This window comes from Phacochoerus africanus, chromosome 2 (assembly GCF_016906955.1).
Source record: "Phacochoerus africanus isolate WHEZ1 chromosome 2, ROS_Pafr_v1, whole genome shotgun sequence".
NCBI lineage: Eukaryota > Metazoa > Chordata > Mammalia > Artiodactyla > Suidae > Phacochoerus > Phacochoerus africanus.
In genome coordinates, this window is record NC_062545.1 from 44277084 (window position 1) to 44300849 (window position 23766).

General features: G+C 40.9%; 1 protein-coding gene across 1 annotated transcript in view; it reads right to left on the reverse strand.

Annotated features, from left to right (window-relative positions):
- DCBLD1 (discoidin, CUB and LCCL domain containing 1) overlaps positions 1–23766 on the reverse strand; it is a 77702-nt gene that overhangs the window by 14401 nt on the left and 39535 nt on the right. Inside the window, exons 3-6 of the mRNA XM_047759745.1 lie at positions 14025–14159; positions 12252–12303; positions 7955–8027; positions 1355–1488 (exon numbers count right to left, since the gene is read on the reverse strand). Coding sequence (XP_047615701.1) covers positions 1355–1488; positions 7955–8027; positions 12252–12303; positions 14025–14159 — 394 coding nt within the window. The remainder of the gene's footprint in view (positions 1–1354; positions 1489–7954; positions 8028–12251; positions 12304–14024; positions 14160–23766) is intronic.

The window sequence follows — 23766 nt, forward strand, 5'->3', positions numbered from 1 at the left end:
TGAATACATGTGCGTACACAGTCAGCCATATCCAGATTCTGCATCCCGAGATTCAATCCACCATGGAGTGAAAATATTTAGGGGAAAAAAAATAAAAATGGAAAGTCCACAAAGCAAAATTGGAATTTGTGGCATGCTGGCAATAATTCATACCATATTTACATTGTGCTTACAACTATTTCCATATCATTTACATTGTATTAGGTATTATAAGTAATCTAGGAATGATTTAAAATATACAGAAGGGGAGTTCCCACCATGGCGCAGCAGAAATGAATCCGACCAGGAACCATGAGGTTGCAGGTTCGATCCCTGGCGTCGCTCAGTGGGTTAAGGATCTGGAGTTGCCGTGAGCTGTGGTGTACATCACAGACATGGCTCGGATCCCTTGTTGGCTGTGGCATAGGCTGGGAGCTGTAGCTAGCTCTGATTAGACCCCTAGCCTGGGAACCTCCATATGCTGCAGGTGCAGCCCAAAAAAAACAAAAACAAACAAAAATAATAAAAAATATACAGAAGGATGTGCATAGTTTTGTGTAAATCTTATGCCATTTTATATAAGAGACTTGAGCATCCATGGATTTTGGTTTCCACAGGGGTCCTGGCACCAATCCCCCTAAGGCACCAATCACACAGTAGCATTGTTCCCTGACTAGGTGTCCATTCATTCCAAAGGCAGTGTCCCTCTGGACCAGTCCAAGCTGCCCGCTTACATGGGTGGACACCTAGATGCCTGCAGTTAGTTCTAATAGCTCTAGTTTTCCACTCAGGCTGAGGAAATCTGAAAGCACTAAGAGCTGAGGTTGAAGTTGTTAAAAGCAATCAACATACTTTTTTCTTATGAAGGTAAAAGATCCGAGGATAATACCAAACAGAGAAGTGAACGAAAGCCTTTTTTCTTTTTTTCCAACTTCCCAACTATTATTCATCCTTAGGAGATTGTCTCTGGGGATCCGCTGGAGGGTGTTCAGCCCTGCTTGGGTCTATTTCAGTCCCTCATCTCCTTCAGTATCTTCGGTTATATCGGAGATAATCAGTAATTTATAGACACTGGAGACACTAGAGAGGACTAAGCCCTTCTTCCCTCCCACTGAAGCACCTGAGAGTAGAAAGCCCCTCTACCCGGACTTCAGAGGTGGACCATTTTAACTTACTTGGCAGCATAACAGTGAGCTTTTCAATGGCTACATTTCTCTTCCACAATGACACCATAAATGCTGCTGTAAGCACTGGCATATCTTTCTCAGCTGACGAGCCCTTGGTATCACAAGCCTGCAGTCTTTTCACAATTGTGAACTGCTTAATTATGCCTGTGGGGTTACCTTCCACTCAGAACAAGAGGCGCCGTACTTACTCCCTTGACAGCACACCATTGGCCAGGATTCCTTCATATCGACTTAACCCTTTGCGCAGGAGCACGCTGATCTGACCACCCAGTTCATCGGCAATTATTCCCGCATGGATGGCGGCTTTGCACAATAAAGAGGTCTGAAACACAGTAACATCATCACTTATAAAGACTCAGCGATGCATCCAAAATATAGTGGGAGTTTTCCATTTTGCTACAACTTGTGGTCAGCATGCCTATTTGACCCATGACATGCTAAGTTATAATTCAGGGAAGTAAACAGTATAAAGGGATGGAAAAAATTCTTAGATGACTATTTCAGAATGACATCAGAGTCGCCATATTTATGCTAACTTGGGAAACTTTCCACTAGGTAGGAAAGAAAGGCAGTAATTTACAGCATTCGAGGCTCCCCAGTGAATATCACTGTCTGGTGGCCCTACTTGTGTAGTCACCTCCCACACCGACTCTGAGCTGGGTCACACGGCTTGCTTTGTTCTGCTGCAGGTAACATGGCCCCATCAACTGTCACACATGTCAGTGGGGCCACTGTAGATTCCGGCCCCAGATGATTTGCCACGTGACAGCACCAGCAAGAACGATTCCAGGCAAAGAAAGCTTCAGAACCAACCAGCCCAAATTGCTGACCCACAAATGCATCAGCAAAATGGCTGTCACTTTAAGCCTAAGTTTTGGGGGTGACTTGTGAAGCAAGAGTAAGTAACTGATCCGTTTCTTACATTTGCTTTACTAAATATACATCCTGAGGATCATCTGAGATGGTGAACCTTCCATACCACAGCTTCATTTTAAAATTAAAAGATTTAACAAGGCATCGAAACCGAGATGGTGGTGTCAGCCACAGGACAGTCAATGGAACAGAAAACTTTCTGAAGTTCTCAGAGCAATGATGAGCAGCCCAGAGCCCACAGCCTCCCTCTCATTCTTGAATCTTCTCTGAGAGGGTCAAACAGCTGGCACCTGCTCAGACCCCCAAGGCTGCTGGCTGGTGTGACAAATGTGGCAGGGGCACCTGGCTGGCTCTGATTAGCAGGAAGGATGGAACTTTTCCACATGGCACTCAGGTCTGTAGGGGCCTGTGTGGGAGGGTGATTAGGCTGTTGGCCCAGGACTGAGGGGCCACGAGGGATCTTTTCTTAAATAAACTTTAACACTGACCCACTTCTCTGCAATGCTAAGGTGGAAAAGAGACAAGAAGCTCATGAAATTGTATCTCAGTAACTGAACTAGGGAGTTTCTCTTTGTGTTAACGACAACACTGTTTATCTCACTGCAGTGGAAAATTTCTATTAGATTTAGGTTACAATATTAAGAGGATCGATGAGACCAACTGTATTTTGCAACTAATGTTGCAATAAAACTGAGAACTTTTGTCATCTTTAATTTAGAGAGCTCCTATTTCCCCAACTAGAATAGATTTGGCAAAGTGAGCCAGTTTTGCCATGACTGCTATCATAGCAAAGAAGCGGGGGGCATTTCATGAGAGAAGAAATATGAGAATGCTGAAACAGGTGCAGATACCATCCTTCCTGATTTTGGAAAAAAACAAAAAGAAGAATAAGAAGAAGAGAGAGATGGTACTTTTTAAATTAAATAGGCAGCTTGCATTTTCAATTTTTTTCTGAATTTTCTTATTACTGTTCTAGACTTTTTGGGTGGGGAAAAAAAAATGGAGGAGCTAACTATAACGGGAACATCCTGAATTTAAATTAAGCCAGCGCACCACCCTGGCTCTGCCCCTAACTCTGCTACGTGGGCTTGAGTCATCTCACTACTCTGGACTGAGCTTCCCAATTCATCTGGACCATGAAAAGTCTGGACTGGGTGATGCAAAAAAGCAAACTGGTCCAGTGGTTGGCTGGGCAGCAATTCTTGCCATCCCTGGGGTCACCTGGCTTCCTTGGCAGCCATTCTGAGGAGGGGACGGTCTTCCCGCTTGGAGCCCTGCCCTGTGTAGAGCTCTCACTGGACTTAGCTTGTTCTAGGACCTCCTTGGTTACGAGAGGACAGGTTCATAGGCCAACAAGAAATAGGACATGCTGGCACCACTGGCCAACAAATATCCTTATTTCCCACAGTCCCTGGCATTTGGGAAACTCCATGGTCTGTGCCCAATTTGTGGAATTTATTTCATTGCATTGTTGCATATTAAATTAATACAATTCATACAATTTTCATAATATTAAATGCAGGCCATAGCATACATCTCCAGATTTATCATAGTATTATGATCAAATTATCAGCCCTTTTCCGGGTTATTTCCTTAAAAAAAAAAAAAATCACTCTCTCACCCACTAACTTAATAAGAATGATGTTTTCTAAAGTTGGGGCTTTTTTGGTAACAATTTAAAAAATTCGCATTCATTATACCTGATTTTTTAAAAAGTTCCTTTTGAATCACAGATTCATACTTTATTTTCTAGCTATTTTGAGGTTTACGCCTCCCTGAAATGTAAATGTAGGAGAGCCACATCACAGGCCTGTGTTAACTACTGATTGCCTCAAACAAATAATTTAAATGTAATTCTTCAGGAAAGGGAATGCAATAGACAGCTAAGGAAAACAGGCCAAGACTCATGAATCTGTATGTTGATGAAATTAAACATCTCTGAAGTTAACTGAGCCACAAAAGATGACCAAACAGATCAGCATGAGAAGACTTAACTCTCAAAGCAAACAAATCATCTCAGAATTGGAGCATTTTCTTAAGGCTTCCTTTAGGAAAAATCAGCCGGTACTAAAAAGTACTGACAAAGTATTAAAATAAAACGTAATGAAAAAGTAAACTTTTTTTTTTCTTTTCTTTTTAGGGCCACAGGTGCAGCATCTGGAAGTTCCCAGGCTAGGGGTTGAATTAGAACTACAGCTGCTGGCTTACGCCACAACCACAGCCCCAGCAATGCCAGATCTGAGCCACATCACAGGTCACGGCAACCCAGTGAGCCAGGCCAGGGGTAGAACCTGCATTCTCATGATACTAGTTGGGTTCTTAACCCGCTAAGCCACAACAGGAACTCCTAAAAGTAAACATTTTAGATTGACTTTAATATAACATGAAGAAAGCACATGTTTGAAATGCTGGTGGAATGATGGTCATATGTTAAATTATAAAAATATATTCATTCTAGCCTATGAACTGTTTCAGTGTTGCTAGTCTTCGTATGATGAAAACATCTGCTTTAGAAATGTAATATACCTTCATTACAGACATTTTGGAAAATATGACAAAAATTAATTCGCATTTTATTATGATATTAATATTGTCATCAGTCAGAGACAACCGCTCACCAGCGTAACGTATCTGCCTCTGGCTTTGTGGGTGTAAGCAATAGATGGGTTTCTCCCCTCCTCTTCCCAAACGAGGAGCACACAGTCTGTACTGTCTGCCTTTAATTTACAATAGTGCTTGAACATTTTGGGGGAATGGAGAATTACTGAAATGAATTAGTTAAGGGATGTGTTCCACTTAAAAGCAGATGGTACAGTCAGCAGGCTTGGAGAAGGTACCAAGAGAAAAACTGTTCTGGGGGCTTTTTATGTCTGGTTTCCAGGTGAGGCAGAGCTTAAAGGAAAGCTCCTATTCTTAACTGGCATGGTTAGCACACCATATGATGCCTTAATTCATCAAGCAAGGAGGCAGAATCATAGAATCTTCAGAATTCTGAAAGACCATTAAATTTTCTGCAGACACCTCCTGAAAGAACCCCCCCCCCCTTCTCCACCCCCAGCACCTCCTCACATGCATCCAGGCCACCCCAACAAAAGGCTGTAACCTCCTCATTTGATACTTTCAGTGCTTGGGGCCTCACTGTCTCTCGAGACATCCTATCCCATTTTGCACTGTTGAGTTATTCCTCATACGTCATGGAAACTGGCCTCCCTGTAACTTTCATCCACCAATCCTAGTTCTGCCTTTTGAAACCACACAGAATGAACCAATTCTTTTTCTCTAATTGCTCTTTAATTCATCACACTTCTTCCCTGTTAGTAACTTGCTTTCCAGATTCAATCATCCTAACCTAGAGGATATGAGGAGGTGCTTGGGTTTTGCAAAGAACCTTCCAGAAAAGACTGGCTACAACAGAACATACTTCTGAAGATGAAGGCACTCTGGAGGAGAGACTCTATAAGATAACACCCTGATCTCTGCCTCCTGTGTAATCCCCCCAGCTGTGAGTGGGTACTGAGGCTTTCTCGTAACTGTCAGAAAATGGCAAAGGTCACAGGACACCAATCCCATAATAACATTACATAAGATTGTTACCTGTCTTGCCAGGAGACACCCTTGATAGGAATTCTCTGACTGGTTTTGGTTGGGAAGGTCCACAGCCCAGGGAGCTGAGGACAGCCTCCAACCAAAATCCAGGAAGAAACTGATGTCCTCCATCCAACAATCCATCAGTAAATGAAGGCAAGCAACACCATGTGAGCTTAGAAGCAAATATTGTCCCAGTTGAGCCTCAGATGAAACTACAGCCCCACTGACACCCTTGTGTCACCTCGGATGCACCCTTGTGAGTTTCCTTGAAGCAGAGAACTCAGCTAAGTCATGCTCAAACTCCTGACCCACAGAACAGGAGAGATAATACATGTGTAGTTTTAAGCTTCTAAGCTTTAGTAATAGTTATGTAGCAGTAGAGATCTAATATACCCACGATAACAACATCTACAAAAAAGACACTAATCAGACTTCTTTGAAGAGATTTGTTTTCAAAATACAACTTTTCCCTCCAGGTAAACTCATTTCAAAAGCATATGGTATAAAATCAGTTAGTGTGTCAAATAGGAAACCTGTTTGCTAGCACTTCCAGATCATGTGCTCAGATGTACCACATAGGAAACCGTTTACCTGTCACCCTGAAAAAGATAGCTCTGTCAAGTGGAGGCAAGAGAAACAAATAAAGAAACCATGCTATTTCTCTTATCCACATAATTCTTAAGTTCCTTATACTGGACAGGAAAATAAAAAATTAAAACTTTAGGGAGTTCCTGTTGTGGCTCAGCAGGTTAAGAATCTAGTATTGGAGTTTCCATCATGGTTCAGCAGAAAACAAATGTGACTAGTATCCATGAGGATGCAGGTTCTATACCTGGCTTCGCTCAGTGGGTTAAGGATCTGGTGTTGCCATGAGCTGTGGTGTAGGTTGCAGACTCAGCTTGGATCTGGCGTTGCTGTGGCTGTGGTGTAGGCCAGCAGCTGCAGCTCCAATTCAACCCCTAGCCTGGGAACTTCCATACGCCACAGGTGCGCCCTAAAAAGAAACAACAGCAACAACAACAAAAAATAAATTAAAATTGTATATTGCTAGGGGGAAACAGTACACCTCAACTTTTTATTTCTTTTAGTTAATTTCCTGAAGTCCTTTAGGACTTCAGCCTATGCCAATATATTTTCAAACAGAAGTGGTATAAATCATTTTAAGGTTCAAACAGTTTAGAGGCCAAAAAATGTCCTCTGTCAATTTTATAAACAAAGACAACACATGAAAAAAGAAACAAATCACAAAAGCTGCTGCTCTCAGAGTCCGGATGTGCTAAAAGTAAAATTAAAGCCAAGTTTTTTTTCCTCCTGCTGGAGATAAATGATCAGTCTCCTAGAACATGCATGTTTTCCCCACACAAAGGCATGTGTCACTAACTCTTAAAAAATTCCATCACTATAGAGATTTTCACATTTCTAATCACTCAAACCCCATCCCATAAGCTATAAACCCAAGGGTTTTTTTATTTTGTTTTGTTTTTGAATTTTACTTTTTCGGTCACACGTGTGGCATATGGAAGTTCCCAGGCTAGGGATCTAATCCAAGCCCCAAGTGCAGCAACACCAGTTCCTTAACCCACTACACAGGGCCAGGGTTCAAACCTGTGCCTTCAGCAGCAACTTGAGCCATTGTAGAGACAACACCAGATCCTTAATTTGCTGCATCACAGTGGGAACTCCTAAATCCAACTATTTTCAATAAGAATATAAATGTTTAAAAATCAGATATCAGATTTCCAAGATAGAAATCTGTAAACAGGAAGAAATGAAGGATTGCGCACCTGGATATATATAAGACATACACTTTAGAAAAATGATTTCTTGTGATTTTACTTTTTCTACGTTTTCTAGGAACAACTTATATCATCCAGAGAGTCTCGACAAGCATAAGAAACCAGCATGCAAGGATGGAGGGGAGTAATACATAAGGGCAGGGCAAATGCTTCACTGCTTCCAAAAACAACACTGCTCTTCTGTGACGTAGAATGTTCACCTCCTTGGCTGTGTTACATGAATCAACTGGCGCATTAAAATAAAGAAATAAACCATGACAAAAGATGATCTCATAAAAATTAGACGGAATTATACCTTAGGCTATAATAAAGGGTCCGGCTACCATTTTAACGTATAGTATGCTTAACTGGAAATGCTAAAAATAGGAATGAAGGCATGAATTACCTTGGTTTTTATACTTATTTTCAGAAAAGAGAATTGTACATCTATCCACAAAGTTTTACATGTTATTGGACTTTGCTTTGTAGAGAACTTCAAGCAACAAACGCTCTAATTTCCTCCCTGCCATACAATTACCCTCAATTACTTACATCTCTATATCCATCCACCACATTTCCAGAAATATCTCCTGCTATGTCTCTACAACCAGCTGGGCAGAACTTGCTAGAAAAAAAATAAAGAGGTTATATTTTGTTAAGTTGTACTTAAATTTAAAAGCATTAAATTAAACTTAAAGGTATTTTCTCTCCTCTATACAAATGCAGGATCATCTTGCTTTAATGACAAATCAGAAACCTGATTTGTGAAAACATAGGTTAATCTATGTCGGGTTTCATTATAAACTCTATTAAACAATGAGTTTCCCTAAAGCATCTTAATTGATTTTAAGATGTCCAAGAAATGTTTTTAAGAAAAAAAAGTTTCTAAAAACTATAAATACAGCACAATCCTGTCTTTATAAAAAGAAATGTTTAAATAACATCTTATGTTTTCTATGGATAAAAAGAAAACAAGGAAGAGTATCTCTGGATTCTCTCCAAACATAGGATTTTGAGGAACTTTTTTTTTTTTTTAGGTATATGGAGGTTCCTAGGCTAGGGGCTGAATCGGAGCTGTAGCTGCCGGCCTATGCCACAGCCACAGCAACACCAGATCCAAGCCTCATCTGTGACCTACATCACAGCTCCCGGCAACACCGGATCCTTAACCCACTGAGCAAGGCCAGGGATTGAACCTGCATCCTCATGAATGTTAGTCAGATTCGTTTCCCGCTGAACCACAAGGGGAACTCCAAGGAAGTTTTTTCTTTCTTTTTTTTTTTTGTCTTTTCTAGGGCCACACACATGGCATATGGAGGTTCCCAGGCTAGGGGCTGAATCGGAGCTATAGCTGCTGGCCTACACCACAGCCACAGCAACTCGGGATCTGAGCTGCATCTGCAACCTACACCACAGCTCACAGCAACGCTGGATCCTTAACTCAGTGAGCGAGGCCAGGGATCGAACCTGCAACCTCATGGTTCCTAGTTGGATTTGTTAATCACTGAGCCACCACGGGAACTCCAGGAACTTTTATTTTCTATGTTAACTCTGTGAGTTCGGATTCATGCTACTAGCATTATCCAGTTGGACCAAATGGAAGCCATACATGTACATTTAAATACTCTAGTAGCTATATTAAAAAATTCAAAAGAAATAGGCTAAATTAATATTAATACATTCTATTTAACCCAACAGAGTCAAATTTTATCCTTTTCACATGTAATGAACAGAAAAATTATCATGATATTTCCAGCCTTATTTTAATAATGTCTTCAAAATCTACAGTATATTTTATACTTATAGCACATCTCAATCTGAATTAGCCAAGTTTAAATGCCTGATAGCCACACATGGCTAGTCTTGGATAGTGAAGTCTACATTAGTTATAAATTACTTTTGCAATCAGAAAAACAAGGTATATTTTTTCGGCTTTATTGGGGATACAACTGACAAAATTATAAAACATTTAAAGTGTACATGATGATTTATGTATACATTGTGAAAGAACTCCCATCTAGTTAATCAACACAGTTATCACCTCATACACACACACACATATTTGGCGAGAACACAAGTTCTCTCGTAGCAAATTTCAGTTACACAACATGGTGTTATCAGCTATAGTCACCATGTTATACGTTAAATCCTCAGATCTTATTCACGCTACAGCTGAAGAAAGGTTTATACCCTTTTAACAACCTCTCCCTATTTCCCCAAACCCTTGGCAACTACTTCCTTACCTTCTGTTTCCAAGAGTCTGACTAATAGAGGTATATTCATAATTAGAATTTCATTTACTTAAGAGTCATTTTTCAAGAAACTTTCAGAAACATGTCACAGCGTACACATGGTTGAAGGGGCTAATGGAGGGGTGACTCAGGCTCTGTTACTACTTAACTAGCTGTCTGACCCTGTATATTGCATATAACCCCCCTTAAATTCAGTTTCCTCCTCTGTAGTTCCCTCAAGTGTCAACATATCAATAGGCTACGAGAGACAGCTATACATCTACAAAAACCATTCAACAGGAAACTCAAAATTTTATACGAACATGGACAGCTTTGAAAGTGGATGCCATATGCCCTTGTTTCTATATCTACCATGTTACAATAATGTTTACTTGGTTTGTTCAAGAAGAATGTATCAGCCCCAGCAGATTCCAAAATAGCAGTTGCTTTTATTTCATTTCCTCTCAGTTTCCTCCTGCTGACTTAGCACATCAGATGTGTAACAACATCTAATTATCAAAACTACCCAAATAAGTGGTTCATATAATTCCGCCCCACTGACCTACTGGAGTCCAGCACTGCCATAATAATCAAGGAATTAAGAAATGGAAATAACTGAAATGCTGCTACAGGTTTGCAGTTCCTTAATCTAACCCTCAGACCCAGATATATTTCAAAATTCAGAATTTTTTGGATTTTAGAAAAGTAAAACAATGCCAATGATGTATATGATGTTAGACTCCAGTGAGGTCTGCAAATATTAATGAAGACATTAATACCTTGGAGTTCCTGTTGTGACTCAGCAGAAACAAACCTAACTAGTATCCATGAGGATGTGGGTTCAATCCCCAGCCCCGCTCAGTGGGTTAAGGATCCAGCATTGCCATGAGCTGTGGTGTAGGTCACAGATGAGGCTTGGATCCATCCTGTGTTGCTGTGGCTAAAGTATAGGCCTGCAGCTGTAGCTCCGATTTGACCCCTAGCCTGGGAACTTCCATATCCCGCATTTGCAGCCCTAAAAAATAATAAAAAAAAATAAATTAAGATCTCTGTATCAAATCATGGATAGTCATAGTAAGTCAAATACATAAAGACAAAATCACTTCATGTTTAATTTAGTCCAATTTTGCTGTCAAATGAATTTATGGTCACATTAATCAGATACTGCCACCAAGTGAGTTATAAAAATCTTTCGGCTTTTGAAGTGTTCTACATTTCACAATTATGGGTAAAGGATTATGGCCCTGTACTAGTCAGTCATCTTGCCTCACCTTTAATTAAGCACTACATGGTTGGGCCACAGCTTAGATGATCAGGCACCACAGCTGTAGGTGAATATATTCCTTTCTCGAAGAGGACAGACAATGACTATTGATGCCCAGAGGCCCTGTCACCATTGGCACTGTCCACATATGGCTGGAAAGAAAATCTTGGTGAATGTCTATATTGATGAATAGCAACTTTAAAGGCAATGTTTAATCATTGATCATTTTTATTTTATTTTTCTCAACTAGACTTTATGTTCTAGTAAACACTAGAATTGATTCTGCATATAAAATAATCTCATTTAATAGAATGTCAGATGGTTAGGACCATGGGCTCCTGAGCTCGACTTTTAGGGTATACTTGTTTATTGTGTAGCCCTAAGCAAGTTACTTAATTGCTTTGTGCCTCTGTTTTCAGGACAAAACAGAACCTGCCTTGTTGGCATACTGGAACATTCGTATGAGCTATCTATACACGAAATCTGGAAGAGCTGTACCTCGAGCTAAGAAAACACTCTAAGGTGTTAGATTTGTTGACAATGACCTCTAGACCAGTGGTTCTCAACTGGGAGTGATTTCTGCCCACCAGGAGACATTTATCACAACTGGCACAAAGAGTATATAACCAGGGATGCTGCAAAACATCCACAGTGCACAGAACAGCTCTTCACAACAACAAAATCATCCAATCCAAAACATCAATGGTGCCAAGGCTGAGAAATCCCCCTCTAGGCTCTTTAACTTTAGACATGAGAAAGTGGACATCAAAGAGATTCAGTAATATTTCCAGTTAGAGTAAAGGTAGAATGAAAAATTTCATCTCCTATTCTCAGTAGGCTTCTTTTTTGTAAGAAAAAAATGAACCCCCTCCAGAACTACCAAGTCCCTCCCAAGACTGGCCAGGTTAAAAAAAAAAAAAAATGCACTCTGGACTCTATTTGGCTCACTGGTACTAAATTAGAACTCAGGGGTCAAGCAAACTATGACCATGGGCCAAATCCGGACTGTGCTTTTTTCACAAATAAAGTTTTATTTGAACACAGCCACACTCATTCATTCACATACACACTGTCTGTGGCTGCTTTTGCATACAACAGCAACAGAAACTGTATGAACAGTTGCAAAAGAGACTGCACAGCCTGCAAAATCTGAAATATTTACCATTTGTCCTTTGGCAGAAAGTTTGCTAACCTTTGCTATATAAGAAATCAATTTAAACACCCCTAATTAGTTATAAAGGATTTTTTAGAAAATAAAATTAAGTCAAATAAAGTACTTTATCTGGTTTAATGCCAAGGAAAACAAAAAGTTCAGCAACCAATGAATGCAGCATAGCTTGGGCCCTGCATTTACCTGTATTCTGTCTTCAAATAATGGTTAGCTCGTTCCAAACACGTTATTAAATCTGTTATAAATAAAGATAATTGCAATTAGCAGACTAAATGGAAGTTAGGACACTCAGGCTTCATGATTTCTTTTAAAATAAAACAGTTTTAAAAAGCATTTATTCATTATCTAGTTATCTGAACTTCTCTGCTTAAAAATAAATAAAAGGAGTTCCCACATGGCTCAGTGGGTTAAGGATCTGGTGTTGCTACTATGGCTCTGGTTACAGCTATGGCATGGGTTTGATCCCTAGCCCTGGAATGTCCACATGTCATGGGCACAGCCAAAAAATAAAAATAAAAAATTAAATAAATCAAAACTGAGACACCCTCCCCAGGATTTCATCAGTTCCCTTCAATTTATTTTCTACCATCAATCATGGTTCTTCAGCATTTCTCCAGTGAACAATAACAGGATCCATTTCCAACAGAAAAGCCAACACTGGTCAGTTACTATTATTCGCTGCATAACCTACAAAGGTCATGTGTACAACCTCCCCTGGCAGGAGGAAAACAATTTCAGTAGCCCAGTGTAGTTCATAGAGAAGTTCAGGAACATTTAATTTAACAATTTACCCAGTGGCATCCGAGTAACCACAGAGCCAGATGTTCTGGGAGAAGAGCCTATGAGTTTTGATCAGTCAGGACTAAGGACTTAAATGGAAGATGATCCCTGGAGTAATTTATAGAACTGAATCCTCAGCAATGGAAACTCTAAGACACTGCGGATTTTGATGCTTTTAGATCGAACTAGCATAGTTTTCAAAATATTCCACATTTACTGCAGAATTTCTTTTTTTGCTTAATCCTGCCAATAGCTCTTAGGGAGCAACATATGCCGAGCACTGAGTTTACGGGGCCTGTTAGGATTGGTCAGATCTGATTGGCTGAGTGTGAAATGAATGTCATCCCCCCGCCAGAGTATTTCTGCTAGAAAGGACTGAGAGCAGAAACCCCGGGGCTCTCTGTGGCCCTGGGCAGATCCTGGGCTGCACAGAAGCTACTCTGGAGTACGAGGCCTGAATGGGAGGCTGCGCTTTCCTCTCTCATCAGTGTTCATGCTCCCCTTCTTTCCTGCTCGTGCACCAGCTGGATGGCTAGGGAACTCTGTGACAGTGACTTCATCCTCCTCATACTCCCATGCTCATGCAACCCCTAAGAAAGGGGTTGGGGGAGAGCTCCAGAGACCAGCCAGAACCTTAGAAGGGCCAGGAAGGTGGTCCCAAAGATACACGGACCAAGGTTTCTAGGAAAATGAGATCAAGCCTCTCCCACATAAGTCAGCTAATTAGTCCAACATGTGCTATAAACTATCCAGTTCAGACCTAACAGCTTATAAAGACACTGAGTTCCAGAGTTCCCGTCATGGCACAGTGGTTAATGAATCTGACTAGGAACCATGAGGCTGCAGGTTCGATCCCTGGCCTTGCTCAGTGGGTTAAGGATCCGGCATTGCGGTGAGCTGTGGTGTAAGTTGCAGATGCGGCTCGGATCCCGCATTGCTGTGGCTCTGGCGTAGACTGGCGGCTGCAGCCCCGATCTGACCGCTAGCCTGGGAACCTCCATATGTCGAGGGAGTGGCCCTAGAAAAGACAAAAATAAAAAAAAAAAGACACTGAGTTCCTCTCTTCCCTCACATCTTAATTCTGTATGAGGTCATAATTTTGTCCAGAGATAGTAGCAAGAGGAATTCCAAGACAGATCAAGGTTTACAGGTTATATGTTGGTTATTCTGCTATACCTGGATGGTCGCTGCTGGCATACGTTAGCAAAAAGCCCCGCCCAGAAATGTGGGATCCACTCTTAAAGCGAACAGTTACTTCATTGGTGTCCAGCAAAAGCTCTTTGGGAACAGTCATGCTTCCACAATATGGACCTAAAAACAAAGCACACTTGTGGCTCATTTCAAAATTTAGACCAGTACAAAGAATTGGCATAGGGCATTTTTTTCCCCTGGAGGTCAAATTTACCAGATGACACATACGTAAGATTATAATTTTGACCCAACTGAAATGTTGCATAATACTGAGACTGAGAAATTAGTGATTGATTGTAAACTTGATTATACAAACCAAGGCAGGGGAAGTGGCTAATTGTAGATAAACAGTGGGTTTATCTACAAACTGTGGACAGTCTGCTTTTGTAAAAAGATGACTCACACACAAAAATCAAATATATTAGGTAGCAAAGAAAGTGTAATCACCAAAGCGAGATTCTAGGGGCCTCCTAAATTTTCATCAAGTATGGTCTGAATGTTTGTGTCCCCACCAAATTCATATGTTGAAACCCTAATGCCCGAGGTGATGTTAGGAGGTAGGGCCTTTGGGAGGTGCTTAATTCGCAAGGGCAAAGCCCTCATGGATGGGATCAGTGCACTCATAAAGGAAGCCCTAGGGAGCTAGCTTGCCCGGTCCAGCATGTGTGGACACAGGGAGATGGCTAGGAAGCAGGAAGTGGGCTCTTACCAGCCACTACACCGTATCTGCCAGCACCATGATCTTGGACTTCCCAGTCTCCAGACTGTGAGAAATAAATGTCTGTTGTTCATAAGTTACCCAGTCTGTGATTTTTTTTTTGTTTGTTTTGTTTTGTTCTACCAGCCTGGAGAGACTGAGACAAGTAGTAAAATAAGTATTATCACAAAAACGATATTTCAGGGGTCTTCAAAATCTGCTCAAAGAACTCACAGATTCCCTTTATTCAAGAAAGTTTCAGAATTAAAAGACCGTCCAACACACGGTAAAAATCTTATTCTCATACAGTTTATAAAACATTTCTCTTTCTCTTTTCTTCTTTACCACTCTTAACAATAACTTCTGACTAACCCATATAATTTATTTTGATTTGTAAAATAGAATTCAAAAAAAGTATAATAATTTCTAAAGGCTTTTGAAATACCACAATATGTTATGCAATTAAGAGTATAACATATTGTTTCTAGACTATGGTGCTTGAAAAGCAATAGGAAGCTCCATGAACTTTCAAAAGGCAAAATTTGGAGTTTCTGTCGTGGCTCAGTGGTTAACTAACCTGATTAGTATTCAAGAGGACCATGGGTTGGATCCCTGGCCTCCCTAAGTGGGTTAAGGATCCGGCATTGCTTGAGCTGTGGTGTAGGTTGCAGACATGGCTTGGATCTGGCGTTGCTGTGACTGTTGGCATAGGCTGGCAGCTACGGCTCCTATTCAGGCCCTAGCCTGGGAACTTCCATATGCCACACCCACGGCCCTAAAAAGACACACACACAAAGGAAAAAAAAAAAAAAAAAAAAAAACCGCAAAATTTGATTCAGAGCTTAAAGAAAAAAAAAAAAAGATCTAAGACTCCTTAAGTTGAAGAGTTGAAGTTTAGTTTGTAAACTGTCATCCTGTCGAGTATGCAGACACCATCATTTCTAGGAAAATAGGGATTAACAAGCAAATGTTGAAGAGAGGTATTCTTCATCAATTTTCCCCAAAATAAAACAGTGCAGAGTAAAGGGCAACAACCATGACAACACTGGCTAAAGGAGGAGGAGGAAGGGAAGAAAAAAAAAATCATCTCAAGTCAATGTGCGTGAAACTGGTCACACCAGCCAAGGCCAACATAAGGGACCAAACTGCTAAAAGATGCAGAGGATGACTGTGAACCCAGCTCCACCTTCCTCTCCTTGATATAAGGGACCTGATTTCTCCTCTGTCCTGTACTGCATCACATTCTGAAGATGTGATGGAATAAAAGAAATGCTGTGTGTTTACTTCATGCCCCAAATCTCTGTTCCCTATTATTACAATGAAATCCCATAAAAAGATCATTTCTATCTTTAGAAGCACTCACCGTATATAATTACATGTTAACACTTGCAAATTATTTAGAATAGTATCTAGCAAATAAAGAGTTAAGTATTTCTTAAATAAATACAGACATTAAAGCAACAAATAAACAATGCCTATTTTCCATTTAGACTAGGTTCCATGGGGTTTAGGGATTTTTCTATCCATCGCTTTATTCTAAACACCTTGTACATATGACAGCCTTTCAAATATCGTTTGAATCAAAATGCAGTTAAATATTCTTCTATTTACAACAGTCAATTTTAAAAAACCAATCCTATCATTTCAAAATATCATGAAGAAGGGGTTCTTGTCATGGCGCAGTGGAAATGAATCCGACTAGGAACCATAAGGTTGCGGGTTCAATCCCTGGCCTCACTCAGTGGGTTAAGCATCTGGCATGGCTGTGAGCTGAGGTGTAGGTCACAGATGGGGCTTGGATCCTGCATTGCTGGGGCTATGGTATAGGCTGGTGGCTGTAGCTCCAATTTGACCCTTAGCCTGGGAACCTCTATATGGCACAGGTGCGGCCCTAAAAAGCAAAAAGCAAAAAAAAAAAAAATTTAAGAAATAAGGAAGAGTGTGGAAAAGCAAGAAAGGAAAGAAAATCATTAGTATGAGAGATATATAGGTTTTCTGATTTTTAAGTGCTCATAAGCATGGAAAACAAGCAATTTATACTAATTCCATTTTTGTATAATAAAGTAGAATGGTAAGTACTTTTGTAAAATTAAAGTGTATTATATTACTGTGCTTGACTTCTGCCACTTATTCTCAGTTTGTTTTAAATATGTTTGAATTTTCTTTGTTCTTTGCATAGGTAAGCGAAGATCAAACTTAAGAACAAAGATTAAATAACTAGTAACTTGTTGCTATTAATAGAGTGTTTTCCTAACCATATCTACCTTTTCCAAGAAGCAATAATACATATTCTCTTCACCAAATAGTGATAATGATACCATACCACCAATCTCTCCTTAAACTCCCTTTTTTTTTTCAATTTTTTTTTTTTATGGCTGCACCCATGGCATATGGAAGTTCCTGGGCCAGGGACTGAGTCGAAGCCACAGCTGCAACCTATGCCACAGCTACAGCAGGATCCTTTAATCCAACAGCCAGGCCAGGGATCAAACCCATGCCTCCACAGCGACCTGAGCCACTAGCAGTCGGGTCCTTAACCCACTGAGCCACAGCAAGAACTCCTCTCTTTAAATTTTTTCTGACTTCCAGTGAGTTCCAACAAAAATCATGAGGAGAGCAAGTCTAAATTGATTATCAGTGAAAATTTGGAACATTTTTTAGTTGAAATATATTTGACATATAACACTGTGCAATTTAAGGCATGCAACATGTTAATTTGATACATTTATATATTTTATTTACTTTTATTTTTTTGATTTTCAGGGCCACACCTGAGGCATGTGGAGGTTCCTAGGCTAGGGGTCAAATGGGAGCTATAGCTGCCAGTCTATGCCACAGAAAGCCAGATCTGAGCCGTGTCTGCAACCTATACCACAGCTCATGGCAACGCCAGATGCTTAACCCACTCAGCAAGGCCAGGGATCAAACCCGCATCTTTATGGATCCTAGCTGGGTTATTTAACTGCTGAGCCATGAAGGGAACTCCTGATACATTTATATATATTTAATATGATTGTCATTGCAGGGTTAATGAGCACCTCTATCATATTACATAATTCTCATTTCATTTTAGTGGATGGGATAACTTAGCAAGTTGGATGATTATAGTACAATATTGTTGTCTATATTCACTATACTGTGCATTAAATCTCTAGGGCTTATTTGCTACTCGTTGCAACTTTGTTCCCTTAACTGACACCTGTCCTATTTCCCCACCCATCCCAGGTAACTACCATTTTACTCTGTTTTTAAGAGCTTAGCTTTTTAGATTTCACATATAAGTGAGATCATATGGTACTTGTCTTTGTCTAACTTACTAATTTCTCTTCCTTAGCATAATGTGCTCAAGGTCTGTCCATGTTGTTGTAAATAACAGGATGTCCTTTTTCATGCTTGAATTTTTTTCTTTTTGTTAAGGATGGATTATTTTTATTTTTTACTTTTATTTTTTGGCATGCCCACTGCATGTGGAAGTTCCTGGGCCAGGGGGTGAACCCATGCCACAGCAGTGACCCAAGTCACTGCAATGACAATGCTGGATACTTAACTTGCTGTGGCTCAAGGGAACTCCCTGGAATTTTTTTTCTTTAATGTTTTATGGAATCATTGAAAGGAAAGGTTGCAAAATTATAAATATTTTACAAACACAGGTAAGAGTGTATGCCATCACACTTAGCTGTTGTGGAATACATATAATTTCCTAGATCAGAAACACATGGAGTAAAACCCTAAATTGGTTGCATCTTCCCATAGTTATGGTAGGTATGGTAGATAAACATTTCTGGAAGAAGTTCAAAGAAAGAAAATGTAAACACACACACCCTTTAATCACCCTTACCCCACAGGCATCGCCCTTCTCAGATTCTCATTGATGTGCTGCGAAAATGTAACTAAACCCTAGCAGGGGTAGAATCTGCCCTGTCAATAGAACTGCCATTATTGAAAGTTCTTTGATAGGCTCATCACAGCACAGCCACCACAACAGGAGGAGGCAGTCTTAGTTGAGGGTGGGAAACTGAAGTTGAGGTTGACCGCTGTCTCGCCTTTGGCAAAACACCCAAATTATTGCCTGTCTGAAGGTCTGACAGATAAAGACTCCTTTTCACAGACTGGGAGTTAATAACTGCATTCCTGGAGTTAAAAGGGAAGAGATGAAAACAGAATAATGTGACTGGCAGTGAGAGAGAGAAACAATTAATGGGAAACCATGGAAAGCTCCTACAAGGCTGTCCTAAGCAATGTTCTCAGTTTTCAGCCAGACTCCATTGAGAATGATATATTGTTTTATTAAAGCCTTTCTCCACCCAAACAATATAGTTACTGTCAGTACTCTCCGTCTCAATCTTTAAAAAGTATCTACACCTGTATTTGAACATTCACAATGCCAATGTCATTGGAAACCCAAATAAGGGCCCCGAGGTGACCTCCCACTGTGACCATGATTATAGTCTCCATCCTTGCACAGTGTTCCTGTGCAAGGATGGAAGCAATAAACCTGCCCCCAGTCACAGTCAGACTGAATGAACCCCAACCCTTCTTGAGTGGTTCTCAAGAACTCTAGCAGACCTGAAAGACTCATAGTCTGCGTAGATGTTTGCTTCCTAAGTGGCAGTGCTGTGTGTTTTACAGAAAACTTGGACTTGCTGGAGTTCCTGTGGTAACTCAGCAAATTAAAAACCCAACTAGTATCCATGAGGATGCAGGTTTGATCCCTGACCTCGCTCCCTGAGTTAAGGATCCAGCATTGCCACAAGCTATGTCCTAGGTTGCAGGTGCAGCTCAGATCTGGCGTTGCTGTGGCATAGGCCTGCAGCTGCAGCTCCAATTCCACCCCTAGCCCAGAAGTCCATATGCTGCAGGTGTGGCTCAAAAAAGAAAAACAAACAAAAACTTCAACTTGCTGTCTACATCTAACCTTCTCCCGCACTGCTATTCTTGTCTGGGAAGCAGGTTCCTTCCACCTCTGTAGTCCCAAATTCCCATCAGATTAGGAGAGAGCAGAAAGGGAGTTCATCAAGTAGGCAGAAAAATCAGAAAAAATAAATCCTTCTACCTTTTGTGGGAGGTAATGAGTCACCCTGGATTGTGGGAAATACCATCAGTGATACTAAATGGAACAGCACTGTGGCATTTGGCACCAGACATGGGACCAAGAGCTAGCAGACAATGGATTGACTCCTTAGACAAAAGGAATAAAGGGCCAGGAATGGAGGGAGCTGCCTGCTTGGAGCACAGTAGGCCAGTTCCTCTGAACACATCCCCTGTTCCACGAGCAGCTGAGAGGGGAAATCCTTTATCTCCCCTCATGTGGGAATAAAAGCTAACTGTCCTACAAGGAAGGATGAACTGCCTGCCTGGAGCCAGCCCTCTGGATTCTCTGGCAGGCTGACAATCCATGCAGCAATTCATCCTCCTGCTCCATTCTCCATGGCCTGTCTACCTAAGTCTGGTTGTTACAGGGCAATAATTTGTCTAATGACTGTTCCAAGTCATTTCAAGTGGGTCTATGCTTTTTGATCTTGAAACTGATGACACTAAGTTACTGTTTGATCTGTGAACAAGCTATGTTTTAAAAATGGTATGCATGCTATTAAAGAAACCAAAGAGAGCCCTCCCTCCCCAAAACCATACTTTCATGAGGATGGTAACAAACAGACATCAAACAAAAATCTAACTCAAGAGATTGGTTGTAAATCAAACTGAACAACAAACTTCTAAAAACCTCCATTAATCTTATGAGCACCTTCTCAAGCACGCGTTTAATTTCTCATGATGGATAAGAACACGCTGATGAGACAAAGTGATGGGAGTGTCCCTGGCAGAGCCAGCCACACGTGCACCATCAGCCAGCTGCCAGGAAAGTGGTACCTGGCAAGGCCCAGATCTATGTGCAGAGGCATGCTGATAAAACAATCTCTAGAAATGCTGAAGCTGCAAACGCCACTGGACTTGTTTCCATTTCCTCTTGTTTTTTTCAGTGCAGTCAAAAGGCAGGGTTCGTCCTTGCTTGCTAATTGCAATAAGGCCATTGTACAAAATTACAGAATTTTCAGGGCCATTTTCTTTGAAAGGGAGGGAAATTAGCATAAAAAAGGGATATTCCTGGACCATGACATTAAAACCGTAGTCACGTAAGAATGTAATGTAATGTAAGAATGTAAGCAGTATCCCTGGAGAGTTTGGGTCTGTGGTTCCCAGACAAAAATCAGTGACAGATAATAAATAAACTAGGCGGATTCCTAGACAAAGGTGTGGATTTTCTTGGGGCTACGGGGCTCCTGTCAAGAAGTGCCTTCACACCAGAACCCACCTAAGCCATTACTTCTCTCTCACAACGAAAGAAGACAATTTGCTGAAATGAATCACAGCGCATCTACAGGGAAGTGTTTGGGGGAACAAAGGAGGAGGCCAGCATTTTTTCTCCTTGAGGCTATGGTTACAATAATGAGAAGTCTAGCGTGGAGCATTCTGGCTAATACGGCCCTTTTTTTTTTTTTTTAAACATAAATGTATGATTCTTTCTTAATTCTATCTTGGCATAAAAGGCAAAACAAAGCAAAAAAAAAAAAGCAGTTCTTCTCAAGTGTTTCCACCAAAGCAGCCCCAGTCATAGAGGAGAATGCACTTCTGGGGTGTTTGAGGCCCCAAACAACGCTCCATAAGCTGGAAATGTCTTCAAAGACTTTTGTTTTCTCTCTCAAAGTGATAAGAATTTTGCATTCTCCGAAAATATGGCTGGGAGATATAAACCATTTATAAAATAGAGGCTGCCAATCATGTGTTTTACTCTATTTGGTACTTAAAAAAAAAAAAAATCAACAGAGAGGGCATAATGATTAGACCTTATTGCAATATGCCAGATATACATCATTCTAAAATATTATCTCAAAAATCTTGTTCCAATTATGAGTCAAAACACTTAGTATTATTTCCTACTTTCCCCACTTCTGTTGTTTCTGGTGTAATATAAATACTAACAGTTGACTTCACATCTTTGTACTTCTAAGTCAGTGACAATGGCTAAAAAAAATACTGGGGGTGGAGGTGGAAGTACAGGAAACGTAAGAGAACAATTCTGGAACTTCCTGGTTTTTCTATAGTGCAAAGCATTTAGCACCACACAGCTAATTTAACTGTCTACCATTAGGCTCACTAAACATGGCGTTGCCCTTAACTTGTGTCTAAGAGGCAGTTTTTGAAACCTTAAATGTATGTTAGCACTCTGCGTGTGAGTGATTTCTTAGAGCTCCGTTTGTTCTCAGGATACCCCAGGGGAAGGCCTGCAGAGATCTCCATTTCTTCCAGCAAATGCCAAATGAGAACCACAACTCATTTCTGCACAAGTCACGCGATCAGATGGCTTTTGTCAGCCTGAATGGGAGTGCACAGTGCTTACAGCAGGGCCTCTGGAGTCAAATGCTGAGACTTGAATCCCAGATCTGGTTAAGTGATTGTAAGCAAGTGACTTGACCTCTCTGAGCTTCAGTTTCCTTCTCTGGGGATGCTAATCTAGGCCCTCTCTTACAATGCTGTTAGGGGCTTAAGTGAGTAACTCTAGAATGCCGAAGTCCAGAGTTTAGCAGAGCTGAACGCTCTACTGAGGCACCTTCTGTGCTATTTCATGGTCTTTTCTACATACTAAGTAGAGTCCTAAAATTTTATGCAAATCAAGTCTTACTTTAAATGTAAAAGGAATATTATAGAGGAAGCTTACTGTGAATCTCCGTACATTGTGACTAGAGACGCTCTAATTTATCTCTTCAAATTTATAAATTTATAGATTTTAAAGTAAATATTGTTTAACAAAATACATGCATTCAAATTCATTAAACATTGATTGGGCATCTACAAGTGTAAGAATACACTAAGCAATGGGGGATGTTAAAAGGATGAATAAAATGCAATCCCTTATTCAGGAAGTCTGTCTGGTAAAGAAGCTAAAATAAAGATCTCGACCTGAGACAGGTGCTCTACTGAAGGCTTAGAAAAATGATACCAGCCCCAGAGAGAGAGTGACTGGAGCTTCAGGACATCAGAGGAAGTTCTAGAGTAGTAGCAGTGGATTTGGTTTGCATTTGTGTGCGTGTGTGTCTGTGTTAGAAGGGGCAGGACATCCAGGGAAGAAAGAGGGACACGTGGAAGGAATAACATCATCAAATGTACCTAACATGAAACCATGTGACGAGTTTAGGAAAAGGCACAGAGATGCGGCTGAAAACATGGGTGGGGAAGACAGTAAGCCAGCCCCGAACACTATGTGAACAAGTGTCTGTAAACAGTGGGGCACAACTGAAAATTTCTGCAACAAGGAAAAAAAGAAATTACAACAATTTTTAGCAAGATAACCTTAGATGGCCTGGAGGGAACCTGGTAAAAGGAGACAGGAAAATCAGGAAGCTCTTTCTAGGAGAAACAGACAGAAAGATGTGGACTGTGGGAGCAGTGAAAATATAAAGCCAAACTGAATGAACTATGAGCTTAGAGAATATGGGTTTTCTGCTCATATCATGAAGCTGGATGGAGAAAATATGTACATGAAGCTATTTCTGCTCAGGGAACCCCTGCCACAGGCTTGGAATCATATGGGCAAATTTAGGTCACCAGGAATGCAAGGGGGAAAGGGAGGGGTGCTGCTCCAGCTCAGCACTTGCTGGGTGGAAGGAGAGTGCTGCAGTACTGAGAGGGGGCCATGTGTTCTCTGCTCTCAGAAAATGAGTAAATTGTGCGCAAACCACTGAGGCCGGGCAGGGGGAAGTGAAGGGGAAGGACAAAAGGATCAAAGAGGAGGGGAGTGATGAAAGTGGCTAACATGACACATGTATCAATCACCCACATGTGGCAGTTACTATTATTATCATTATTTTTTATTTTTGAGGGCTGAGGGTACAGCATATGGAAGTTCCCAGGCTAGGGGTCAAACTGGAGCTGCAGCTGCCAGCCTACAGCAACATGGGATCATAGCAACATGGGATCTGAGCGGCATCTGCAACCTATACCACAGCTCACGGCAACACTGGATCCTTAATCCAC